Source organism: Sinocyclocheilus rhinocerous, unplaced genomic scaffold (assembly GCF_001515625.1).
Source record: "Sinocyclocheilus rhinocerous isolate Xijiao unplaced genomic scaffold, SAMN03320098_v1.1 scaffold1348, whole genome shotgun sequence".
In the NCBI taxonomy this organism is placed as follows: Eukaryota; Metazoa; Chordata; class Actinopteri; order Cypriniformes; family Cyprinidae; genus Sinocyclocheilus; species Sinocyclocheilus rhinocerous.
Window position 1 is genome coordinate 368403 of NW_015648618.1, and position 13676 is coordinate 382078.

Genomic DNA, 13676 nt, shown 5'->3' on the forward strand with positions numbered 1-13676 from the left:
ACTCAGGTTGTTCCAAACCTGTCCGAGTTTCTTTTGAAGAATGTTGGTAAGCAAAAAGTTGACGGTAGCCATTGACTTCCATAGTATGAAAAAACACCTATGGCTACCATTAACTGTTTGCTTACCAACATTCTTCAAAATATATTAATTTGTGTTCAAATTAACTTATACAGGTTTGGAGCAAGTGGGGGGGCGTAATGATGAATTTTAATTTATGGGTGAACTGTCACTTTAAATATTACCGCACATTGCATAATTTGCCATCATCCAATATATGCACGTGTAGGTAAAAAATAAATTAATAAATAAATAAAAATCAGAGTACCTATTTGTATAATTTTATTCCTGTCAGTTATTCCGCGGCTTTTGTTTCATGGTCCAAATATAGACACGAACGCTCTAGAAAACACATATGATGTGTTATTGGAAAAACCAGCAATCTCTTCTAAACAGTGACAACTGGGGTGCGAGCTTGCGCGCTCTTGCCGAAAGAAAACCGAAAGTCTCATCACTTCCTGTGGGGAGGAGACCATTACTTTCCACCGCTTACTTCTGCCATATAAATACACTCGCACACTATTATAGAGCATGTGAAGTTGAGTGATTCAGATCATCCAAGAGTAGTATCCCGCTCTCAAGTCTGTCCAGGGACTACGAGAACTCTCGTCCGCAGACAAAGTAATGTTTTATTGACTTATCCAACTTATCCATAGCACAAATCTAAACATCAGATAGCCTATTGTGAGCTCAGATTTACAAACTGTTATGAATCTAATATCACAATGTTCAAGGCAAGTTGTAGTTTATCGGTGTAACGATCTTTCTATTCTAAAAGCTTGTGCCGCGCGTTAACTAACTGTAAATATGTGTTGCATCTCTATTAATCCTGATCGTTACCAGAATGAGATATGAAAGGAAAGAAGCATGTCTTGCAATATTTTATTACTTAAAATGTGTAACATTTTATTTTTCTATAGAAACCCCAACTCTAGCCGTCCTGAAACACTAGTGTTTATTTCACGAGAAACGTTTTGATTACATCATGGGGTGACTCAGTCGCCTGTTGCCCGGTTATGAAGAAAGAAGTAGCCTAAGTGGGTCAGCGGGAGTGTCATGCGTTGATGATTGCAGTTTATGATCTTCAGTGTTGATGCGTTCAAGACAACAGAACATTCTAGAAGTTTCGCGTGTCCACCGTGAAATTGTTCACTTGTGTTTGAAATGTTGACAGCTGCCAATGTTTGCTGCCTATGTTTGAACTAAAAAAAGAAACTGCATTCACAATACAGAACAGCCGCGAGTGCATCATTGCTTTTTTCCCAAAGGGTCATTACATTTTAAAATAAAAGTAAATTTTTAAATTACATTTTATTCTGTAAATTAATTAAGAGAATATAGCACGTGAAATAACACGTTATTCTATACGGCGTTGTGCTATTTCAAAGTGAACAGGCGTTCACGTCACAGCTGGATCGAGAGTGCATCATTGCTTTTTTCCCAAAGGGTCATTACATTTTAAAATAAAAGTAAATTTTTAAATTACATTTTATTCTGTAAATTAATTAAGAGAATATAGCACGTGAAATAACACGTTATTCTATACGGCGTTGTGCTATTTCAAAGTGAACAGGCGTTCACGTCACAGCTGGAACGCTGTAATGACCAATCAGAAGCCAGGAAAAAGATTCGCTTAGGTTTGATGTCTTTCTTGCTGAGATTTCACATATTGTGAAATCTCTTAAACTCATTGATAACAATAAGAACAATAAGTTTCTTAAGGTTTATGTTGATATTTTTCTTACTGATTGCTCTTGTTGTTTTTGTTTTTCTTTCCTTTTCTCCATTTTCCTTTTATGTTATCATAATGCAGTGCTGGTTTTTGTTTCTTGCAATAAAAATACAGATGCCAGGAACACATATAATTATAGGCTATACAATGATGTTTCGCCTTTTGGCACTGAAAAAAACTATTTTCACTCTGAAATTGCTAGTAAACTACACAATTAATTACAAAAAAAAAAAAAAAAAAAAAAAAAAAAAAAAAAAAAAAAAAAAAAAAAAAAAAAAATTAAATGTGAAATTCTGAAGTAGAAAGACTTAAATAGGATTTTCTTGTAAAACATAATTTAATAATATTTGTTTTATTTACTTTGAAAAATATTATAGTGTTCAGTAAACCATGGTGTTGCTCATTAACCTTTATAACTTAAATATGATTTCTATTTACAATAAACCATTCTAAGTCTTTACATCTCTCATTTTTTAAATAAAAAATTATTAAAACAAATATGACTGAATACGAAAGAAGGGTTAATCTAAGCATTATACATTAACTGGGAATGTGTGAATCTTAAATCCTTATATCATTCTTCTCTTCTGTTGCAGGATTTTGAGACATTTTCCTCTGTCTTCTTTTTCTATGAACTAAAAAAAAATCAAAAACTGAAGTTTTCTTCATGGAGAAAGTCTAGAAATTCTGGATACACAAACACGCTCATATTGCATTTGAGACTGACTTGGCTCATTCTTTGCTCTTGGCAGTGGTTTGGGCCATGCCGGACCTGAAGAAGTACCTCACAGAGGGCCTGATCCAAGTAGCTATTCTTCTCAGTCTGGCTGGGATGCGTGTGGACGTGGATCCCTACCTGCCCCCTTTTAGTGAAATCATTCTGGGCCCAAATTCAGCTCTAACTCAGACTCAATTCCACAATCTTCGAAACATCTTGGATGGATATAACCTGCACCCAAAAAGCGTAGATCTAGATGGTTTCTTCACAGCTCGCAGGCTTCTCAATTGGGTTCGCTCCCTAGACCGCCTGCAGGTTCCAGCGGCGGAGTTGGAAGCCTGGTTGGTCCACAGGGAGCCTGACAATGGAGTCTCCATTCCAGCTCAAGTGGGTCTCCTTGAGGAAGGTGGAGGACTTGAAGATGTGGAGGAACCCTCAGAGCTAAGCATGAGGTTGGGAAATGGAGGAGAAGTGGGTTATAATGTAGCTGAGGATCAAACCCTCGGAGCTTTAGGGCACATGTCAAGAAGCCTCAACCATTCAGATGATGATGAACTCCTTAAAGAGGTAAGCAGTGAAGCCAGGGAAAACTTCAAAAAGATTTTCCTATTTATGTCAATGACCTGTTTTGTGGTTTGTTACATAATAATTCAAGTAAATATTTGAGGAAGGGAAGTTGGTGCTAGCAACATCCTCCATGCAAGGATATTTGACTCTTATTGTAGTGCTTATTTTTAAAAAGCCATAACATGAATAAAAGAAAAGAAAAGAAAATGTTTGGAGAATATATTTTTTCATATACACTACCATTCCAAGGTTTGGGGTCAGTAAGATTTATTTTAAAGAAATTAATATTTATCAAAAAATCTTGAAAAATATAAGTATCACGACTGGAGTACATTTTTAGCTTTGCCATCACAGGAATTAATTACATTTGAAAATATATTAAAAAAGAAAACTTTTTAAAATTGTAATATTTCACAATTGCTGTTTTTATAGAATTTTTTGATCAAATAAATGCAGCCTTGGTGAGCATGTGGTGAAAAACATCAAAAACATCCTAAAGACCCCAAATTTTGAACAGTAGAGTAAAAATATTTATAAAAGTAATTTGTATATTTACTTGTGCACCACAACAAACCTCTTAACTCTAATTAGCTCTGCAATGTATTTGTTTTTCATAGTGCACAGAAATGTGCTTGAACAGAAGAATAAGAAGAAAAACAATTGTTACATCTGACTTTATTGATCTTTCAACTATGGTTATATTTCCTTATGGTGCATGATTTCCCGTTAACTTGTGCCCTACAAAATAAGGAAGTGTTTTCATCTGTGAATCTTATTAGGTTATCAGCTGATACAACATACTCGACAGAGAGTTGCAAAATTACCTGGAAATAAGTTAACACACATACAAAATAATATATAAGTAACTTAATCATATATATATATATATATATATATATATATAAAATCATTTTACTAATTGCAATTCTGTAAACACACCAAAAACAGCACTGGCTGTATACCAAAAATGTCTGGTCCGGATATGAAAACGGGTTTGTTATTTAGTTGGAAAAACACATGTATCCCTGTCTTTGCCCTGAAGCACAGCTGAGTATTAAGCAACGTCAAACATCTGATACTTCAGCTTGGCTGGGTTTCCTCTCCATGTGTTACTTAAGTGTTGCATGTTGTTTTTTGTTCTACTGACCGTGAGAGGTTCATGAGACCCAGAGTATTCTGGGTAATGAGGCTAACATATGATCGCTGGCCTGTATACTAGCATGTTATATACGTTTCCATATTGTAAACACAACAGCAGCTAATGATTTACGGACTCAAGAATAAGTAGTAACGCTCCAAAATAAAAGTCAAAAATCTTATAAATCTTATATCTAGGGTAATATTTGTTAAACCCATATGATTTATTGAAAAACTGTAAGAGCATATAAAACACTTGAGTGACAAAGTGAATAGTTCACCCAAAATTGATAATTTGCTGAAAATGTACTCACCCAAAAGCCATCCAAGATGGAGATGAGTTTTTCTTCATCAGAGCAGTTTTGGAGAAATTCAGCATCACATCACTTGCTCACCAGTGGATCTTCTGTAGTGAATGGGTGCCGTCAGAATGAGAGTCCAAACAGCTGATAGAAACATTACAATAATCATCACAATAATCCACACCACTCCAGTCCATCAATTAATGTCTTGTGAAATAAAAAACTGTATGTTTGTAAGAAACAAATCCATCATTAGGCGTTTTAACTTAAAAGCATTGCTTCCAACTAAAATACCAATCCATATTCTATAATAATGGTTCCTCTAGTGAAAAAGTCCATCTTCTGTTGTCCTTTCACATTAAAATACACCGACATATTTGTTTAGAACTGTTTTGTACTTGTAAATGGTGCTTGATTTGTGCATATTTCTCTCTTTATTCAGACAAGATGACTTTATCACTGGGGAAAGTATAATATTATGGATTAAGGACTCATATTTTAGTTATATTTTCACTTCACAAGACGTTAATTGATGGACTGGAGTCGTGTGGATTACTTGTGTATTATTGTAATGTTTTTATCAGCTGTTTGGACTCTCATTCTGACGGCACCCCGTTGGTGAGTAAGCGATGTGATGCTGAATTTCTCCAAATCTGTTCTGATAAAAAAAAAACTAAAAACTCATCTACATTTTGGATGGCCTGAGGGTGAGTAAAATAAAAAAATTTGGGTGAACTGTTCCTTTGTAGTGTTAAGCTGGTTTGTCACATGACCCACAGCAGACTGCCAGCATATGCACAGTGTCCAGCAGACTATTTAGTCTGACTGTGAGCGTCTGCCTGGATGTGCGCCCACATCATTGACATTTGTGAGAAGTATCAAGCCTCTTTCTTTTGCTTTCTGTGCACATGCATCAACTCAGTGGGACAGCTAGGGAAATTTCAAATGGATGCTTTTTATTTTCTGTTCCTCCAGTGGGCTTTGTAACAGAATAAGAGGCTGCACACAGTATAGCAGTTACTGAACCTGAATTCCCCTTGAGTTAGGACCCTGTACTTCGAAACAGTTGCTATGCATTTGTCAAGTCGCCACATGTGCAGACCAGATCAGATTTGACAGGTTTCCATGCACATGATCCACAGGGCTATTTCTGAGCCAGGCTGTTTGTTAGTGTGGTATAGAACAGGCTGCAAATTTGGCCCTATGGCACATTTGACCTGTACTGACGGGCAACATGGTGTTCCTGGATCAGACTGCTGACAATTTTTTCTCTAGGGATTATTATAAGCATGCAGTTTGGAGAAAAATTATTCTTCGCAGACAGAACATTTTTGTTTCAATCTTGAACATCTCATCTGTTCAATTCAGAGCTAAATAGTTAGTTAACATAAGTTGAATTCAGTTTAGTTCAGTTGAATTTTTTTAAAAGATAGCGAACAACTTGCTTCAATCCACACTACTCTTGTTCTAAAACGACAACGATTCAGCAATGTCTATTATTGTCTCTTTGACACGTACGATCACATTAGTTGGTAAATCAAACCTGTGTTTGCACTGTGTATATGTGGTCTTTTCAACATTGTTATGTTGACTGTCTTGAGTGAGTCATTGAACCATTTGTTAAGTCGATTCTATCTAATGCGGCGATTCAAACCAGTGAAAGCTATTATGAGTGAGTCATCGAATCATTCATTCAAACGATTTGTTCAAACACATTGATTCATTCAGGAATGGAACAAGTCTTTATGAAGGAGTTGTAACTTTCATTTAACTTGCTCTTTCAAATGAATACATGTTTATATTTACTTTCAAAAATATAAAAAAAAACTTTCAAAAAATACTTTGACACATCAGTAATATTTCAGTCGTCTTTCCCTGTGTTTCTCTTTGAGTAGGTCTGGCATACTCCTTAAAAAAGGGTGTAAGCTCAATATTGTATTTTTAACTACAATACTGTAGTTCATATGAGGGCGTCTGTACTTGACCAGGCAGACTTCTTGTGACCCCAGCTTGAAGTTTGACCGCTGTTAAATATGCCTGAGCATGTGCTGGCTTGGCGTCCACAGCACCAGCCTGGCTTGTTTTGTAATCCGAGAAGACAGGCACATTTGCTTTCGCAATGCCTGTTTACCGGCTACTGCTCAAGTGTCTGGACCCATCCCCTCAAAACCAAGTCAACGGACTGTACATGAACGACATCTTCCACTGCTCCTCATACCTTAAGCTTAAACGTAAACAGGCACTGTGACCTTGTCAAACCCTCTCTAGGACTGAGCATATGTAGGTGTGGATGTTGATGTGTACGGAATAGGTTACACGATTAAGTGACGCCCTAACCTTAACTATAAGGCAGGGGGGGACTTGGGTTGTTATTCCCCTAATACCAAAAAACATATTAGTCAACTGCCATGCTTGTCACAAGAACCACAGGGGTCTCTGGAGGCTAAGGGGACTTCCAATAACAACAGCACAGACACCCAAGAGACCAATAGCTTTCATTAATCCCTCTCCAGAATAGGGAAAGGTTAGGTTTATTTATAGCCAAAAGCTGTCTGTTGTCTGTAAATGTATGGGTTCCATATATACAAGTTGAAAAATTGTCCAAATATTTTCATCACTAGGCCAAAACATCACACACCTTGATGTTACTACTGTAGGAAGTGCAGATTTTTATATATTTAATAATATTTGGTAAAAAAAGAAAAGAAAAGAAATATATAAAATTAAAAATATAAAATAAATCAAATTAATCACCAGGAAGTTATCCTGCCTTGATGAGTTATCTGAATTACTGTAAATATGAGTTTCCTAGTTGGAAATTAGACATGAACAGCCTCTCAGGTCGTATTTACAACTGGGGAAACTCTGAGATAATTTTGATGCACAAGTTTCTGAGTTGGACGGGCCATAAAGTTGAAACATGACTGAGGAAAGAAACAGTAAACAGTAGTACTGTAAAGTTGTATTCATTTTTGCCACAAGATTTACATTGCTTCCTTATATGTATCAAACACAGTGAAAATAGCATTTATTTGACCGAAATATAGTTATCATCAGCCAGCTTAATATCTTATCACAGTGAATGTTACCAATGAATGGGACACTACATTTCTACATTGCTTGCTTATGTTTCAAACACCGTGAAAATAGCATTTATTTGACCGAAATATAGTTATCATCAGCCAGCTTAATATCTTATCACAGTGAATGTTACCAATGAATGGGACACTACATTTTATTCAAAACCTGATGGATATTAACTTAATATCTTCTATATCTTTTGGCTTTAATAAGATTTCCCAAAGAAACGGGCAATAATGTATTCATGAATGGGCCGTCCACCAGGATCCCTGCTCTTTCAGAGCACTTGAGCGCGACAAACTCGTAATTACAACTTCATGCGTGGGAAGTTTCCAAAATCACGTGAAGGCAGCAATAGACTATCCTGACTTACCTGAGACCGCCACTTCCTATCCATAAGAGAATGTACTTCCTGAGATTCTAGACACGATCCATACTTTTGCATTTGCAGGAGGGAGATGACATGTCCTTCTTCTGGGAGCAGGAACCTCAAAATGTCCACCAGGAGCAGCTGGAACATGCAAGAACCCAACCTCTCGGCTTGTTTAATGAGGAAGAAGAGGAGGAGGATGAGTTTATGGTAGATAGCTGGAGAAATACAAATCCATTTCACAACCAAATGTTTGGAGAGGATCTACAGGTATGACAGTGAACATACTCACAATAAGGCACCAAATATTGAAAATTTATTTATACAATTAGCTGCAATATCAACATTTCTATTTCTTAAATTGCTTCACATTATATTCTATAAAACAAGATCTTTTTAAATTTTATTTTAGTATTTGTCATTTCCATTAATTAAATTATTTTTGACTTGCAGAGAAGTACATTGAGCTAAAGTACTGAAATCCTGTGAATAGGACACAGAATACACTCAAAATTGTGTAAAAGTAGATTTTGGAACTGAATTCCTTGCTATTGACCTTGTTACTGCTGACCTCGATGAAGACGTTCCACATTCCAAAGCAGTGCAGCACTGCCATCATAGTTTGACCTTGACAGATAATAGAGTGATATGAGTTTTACTAAACTATTTCCTCATGCTCACTTGCTCCTCTTTCAGTTGTCAAGTGCAAGGGACCACACTTCTCTTTCCATTGAAGAGTGCTTGCATCTCATCAATGCCAACTTCCCCTCAGAAGGAGATCCAGAGGTAAACACTTGATCTAGAATGCAACATTTAATCTTTTTACAACAATGTGTGCAGCAAGAATTGTTTTAGAGGTGGAGAGAGACAAAACAAAAGAAATGTAGGCTTTCCAAACTACATTATAAATCTTAATTTTCTCAGTTGGCAGGTCCTGATGTACAGAATGTAGGAGAACATGCACTTTCAGAGTTTCAGAGGCCACTCATGTCACCCTTGTTGCCTGAACAGGAACCCACAACATTAGAGCAACAATGGCAAGATGTTTTGGCCATCATGGAATCACAGGTATGAAATGACCAACACCTTCCTGTCAAGTCCCAAATTACAAGTTAATCAGTGCTTTGAAAAGTTAATGAACATATTTGACGTGCTCTATCATTTTGAGTCATAGTCGTTTGTGGAGAAACATGAAGATTATAAGGGGGAAAAAAAGAATTTTAACTGTGTAATGTTATATTTTTTTTTACTAAAAACGGTCGGTTTTCAAGTTATGTCAATGAGGGTTATGTTCAACAGACTTCCATATTTCGTAAAACAGGTCTCGGTGCTTCTGGTTCTAGTGTTTTGTCTGTGCTCTGTTAAATATGGAGCTGTTTTACTCAAGATGCCTTCAAAGGAGATACCAAAGATGATCATATATCCATCACATATGCAGATTTTATTTTTATCCTTTTTAATAACATTCAGATATTAAAATTTAATAAAATGGCAACGATAACAACAACTAGCTAGGTTAACTGATTACCTTAAAAGTCCATAGATATCGCCATCAGTTCATGCTGCTGTTAACACTTTCTCCGACAAGCGGATGCGTTTTCCGGTTTGGTCAGGTGACGCTCGACATGCACCCTATTTTACAACAAAATTCAAAACTTAAATGCTGTTTAGACACTCTTTAATATGACATGAAAGATCGCTGTAGCCGCCTCAGTTCAAACAGCAACACGGAGTGCGCAAAACAATCCTCTTACTCTTTACTACTTGTAATCGCACAAAATAACATTAGAAGATATGTTGAAATAAGCACTACAACTTATTGAAATGTATTGTCTCTTAAGTAATCGCCAAATTAGTGTTTTAACCACAGAAAAGACCTCAACAAACCCGCTGGTGAACATGTCACATGACGTCTTATTTACCAAAGAAAAGGCGTCATGTGTTCACAGCTTGTTAGTTGGCTTGAAAAAAAATATATAGAGAGAAGGTCGTAAATATATAGATAGATTTATGCAATATATGAATAAATTAGCCAGCCACCATTTAAGTGATTATTCTTCACAGCGGTTTGGAGTAAAAACATATCATTAAAGACACACTTTTTCATTGACTACTCAAAATGTGTTTCTTGGTCAAATATGGAGCAGGTCACATGTTTTATGTTTTTTGACCTGGCAGTCAGAGAAATTTATTTGACTCCTCTTATCTTTACAGGACATGGATACAGCCGAAACAATAGGCGATTCTTCCTTCAGTATCAGTGATTCAGACAGAAATACTGGATCAATGGAAAACTTTATTCACCAGGATGTTAGCCTTCACCAAGCCACTCTGCCAAGATCCACTGAAGCACAAAACAGCGTCACCATGGAAGAGACGTGTTGCATTAACAACCACTCCATGCCAAACATCAATTTGGACAATTCAACTAATGCAGAAGCTTTTGAAGACTCGGATATCATAGACCTCCTCCTGACTGCTGGCACTAGCCTGCCAAGCCCTATAGATCCTCTGCTGGAGAAAGCCATGCTTGATGAGATTGATCTAATGGATTTGGCCCTGGTAGAACTTAGCCAGGCACAGTCTGAAGAGCAAAACCCAGCAGATTCTGACTCTGGTTTATCCTTGTACTACAGTCAAAGCCCTGCCTCTCCTAGTGGATCTGAATCTTCCAGTTCCTCATCATCTTCTTCATGCTCTTCTTCACTGTCCAGCCCAACCCCTAGTTTGATGCCCGAGGAAGGTGCTGTGGGCTACACCAATATCAAAGAAGAGGATGAAGCTGTGGGTGAGTACATGCCAGAACAAAGCAAGATGTGTCAATCAAGCTTTTTGGAAGCCAGACAGTTCCATCGCCTTCCTTGGCTCGAGCACATCGGACACGATCATACCTACAACCAACCTCAAAGCCGGAAGAAACCTCCAAAAGATCTTTCCGATGAGTCGCCGAAAAACAAGGTGCTGGAGCATCTGTCCTGCCGAGATGAGAAACATGCACGTTTGCTGAATCTCCCGTTCTCCAATGAACACATCATAAACTTACCCGTCGATGAGTTCAATCGCTTGCTAGCCAAATATCATCTCAATGAGACTCAGCTTACGCTTATCAGAGACATTCGCCGCAGGGGTAAAAACAAAATGGCTGCTCAGAACTGTCGTCAAAGGAAGCTAGATGTCCTGCTGGGATTGGGGGGTAGTGTGGATAGCCTGCGACGCCTCCGGGCCAAACTGCTCAGGGAAAAGTCTGAGATCTTGCGCTCCATCAGGGAGATGAAGCAGCATCTTAATAGCTTGTATCAAGAGGTTTATGAGAGACTAAGGGAGGAACAGGGACTGCTGTACTCTGACAACAACTTTACTTTGCAGCAAGACAGCACCAGACCTGTAACATCACAACGCAGATCAGATTCACACTCCAGACGCAAACTTAGCAAGAGACAAAAACACAAGAAGTGAGATGGAGGACTCACGCTATGACAAGGCTCAGGAAAAATGCTCTGTGCTCTGAAGTCCACGTGCTGGTTTTCCACAGTTCAATGGGAAATTGCTCCAAGTAGGGTATTTTTACCCTACTTGGATAATGTATTATACTTGATAATGTATTATACTATGTAGGCACATAATACAACTTGACTTAACTTTAGGTTCCACAAAGTTTTGATATTAAAGGGCCATATCTTGAGTTTCTTTGATCTTTTAAGCTAAAGGTGTTGATGTACTCTTAAAAACCTACTGTAATGGACAGCTAAACCTCAGTTTGTGTGTAAGGCTGAGTCTAGCCGGAGAAAGCACTCAACGCTGTTGTTCATTTCACATGTAAACAAGGCACAGCAGCAAATAACACATTTCACAGAGAGGGTGAAAAATTCTCATTAAAGAAGCCGTTTCACTCAGATATACATCACAATACGAAAAAAAAAAAAAAGACAATTACAACTTGTTTCATGTCCACTTTAAAAACAAAACGGGGCTATAAGAACATAAGGAGTAACTGAAATTGTTCCCAAAATCAGAAAACCCAAATAATCCCATGTTAGAGCAGCAAATGGTAAATTATGCTTGGAATCCAAGCACTGAAACAAAGGTTTAATGCATTTTAACTACTGCTTACTGGTATAATAAAAGTGTTGGTTTGCCATCTCATTATAGGGAACACCTTCATAATGTGAGCTTAATTTTGAGCAGGATTTACATTCACTAAATAGCAGGGTTGTAAGAATAAGGATTTTTGACCCACCTTGTTTTGATTTGTCTTTGTGCATGAGTCATCTTATTAGAGATTACGTTACTGTAACTCACTGACGAAATGTTTAAAATACCAGTTCTGTATTTGATTTCATGTTTTAAAATACTTTGTAAATAATGTAAACTTTTTTTATATTCAATTATGTACCTTGTGTTAAATATTTTGCAGTGAATTTATGTTCTTGGTTCTTGTTTAAATTAAAATATATTTATTGTCCACAATTTTCAGCTTCTTTTTTGTAACACAGGACCTTACTATAAAAATTAAACCTCATTTCTTGTAAAATAACTTTAATCATAAAACAGAATTAATAAAAAAAGGTTTATTTTAATGAACAAATAACCATTGAAAAAGTGAAAATGAAAGAAAATAACATGCTTTGAACAGTACACTTAAAAGACAATCGAAAGGAAAATCATGCAGTCACATTACTGATTGTGTACAACTAATAGTACTTCAGTCTCCTCTAGTACACAGAAGTGTATATATGCCACTATCAATATCATATTTTGCAAAAAACAGTATCCAGTGATCCAAGCACTACTTTAACCAATTTAAAAACTTTTTGAAGATATTTTAACATATTGTCAGTACTAACAAGTTTATGCTGGTGCAAAGGAGGTACTAAAAGACCTGATCTATAGCATGGTAATGTTAGCAAGATTTTTCACCTTCACTACACATTTACATATGTTTATGATAAAAAAGATGCCATGAAGCGGTGTAGTACATTCTACTCCTTGAGCACCGCCGAAGAAGAGGGTAATTCAGCAAAGTGTCAAACTTTTACTCTATGTTTTCTGAAGTATTTATTAGCCAGGTCTGGCATACCTTGATCAGCCTATAAAACTTGAAAGATCAGTCTGAGAAGCTGGAATCTAAAGAGCATATATCCTGTTCACACAGTAATGCAACAGATAAAAAACACTGACATCTAATAATTAAAAATAAAAAAGGTTTATATGAGATTATGGGAAATGCAGTTTACTAAGCAGACTAGAAATAATTATCCCCCCCAAAAAAAACCTCCTTGTGAATATATCCATACGCAATATATATCCTCAAATGGTGAACAAATAAAAGATGAGAATACTGTATACATGGTGAATACAAATGGAGAAATGCTGCTAAAACAGCAAGATTGCAATACACCGCAATTTGCTCACTAATAAGGCGACAACAGCTTTGACAAATGCATTTACACAACAAATGACTTAAAGGGGTCATATGATGCTGCTAAAAAGAACATTATTTTGTGTATTTGGTGTAATGAAATGTGTTTATGCGGTTTAAAGTTAAAAAAACACATTATTTTCCACATACTGTACATTATTGTTTCTCCTCTATGCCCCGCCTTTCTGAAACGCGTCGATTTTTACAAAACTAATCGGTCTGAAAAGCGAGGTGTGCTCTGATTAGCCAGCTATCCAGTGCGTTGTGATTAGCCGAATACCTCAAGCGTGAGA

General features: G+C 36.7%; 1 protein-coding gene across 1 annotated transcript; it reads left to right on the forward strand.

Moving 5' to 3' along the window:
- The first annotated feature begins 2474 nt into the window (after positions 1-2474).
- On the forward strand, positions 2475-12351 carry LOC107710056 (nuclear factor erythroid 2-related factor 1-like). The gene is made up of 5 exons (XM_016514753.1): positions 2475-3074; positions 8046-8234; positions 8661-8750; positions 8889-9032; positions 10179-12351. Exons 1-5 carry the CDS (start codon positions 2553-2555, stop codon positions 11418-11420), a joined length of 2187 nt encoding a protein of 728 aa, XP_016370239.1. The 5' UTR covers positions 2475-2552; the 3' UTR covers positions 11421-12351.
- Positions 12352-13676: the final 1325 nt, after the last annotated feature.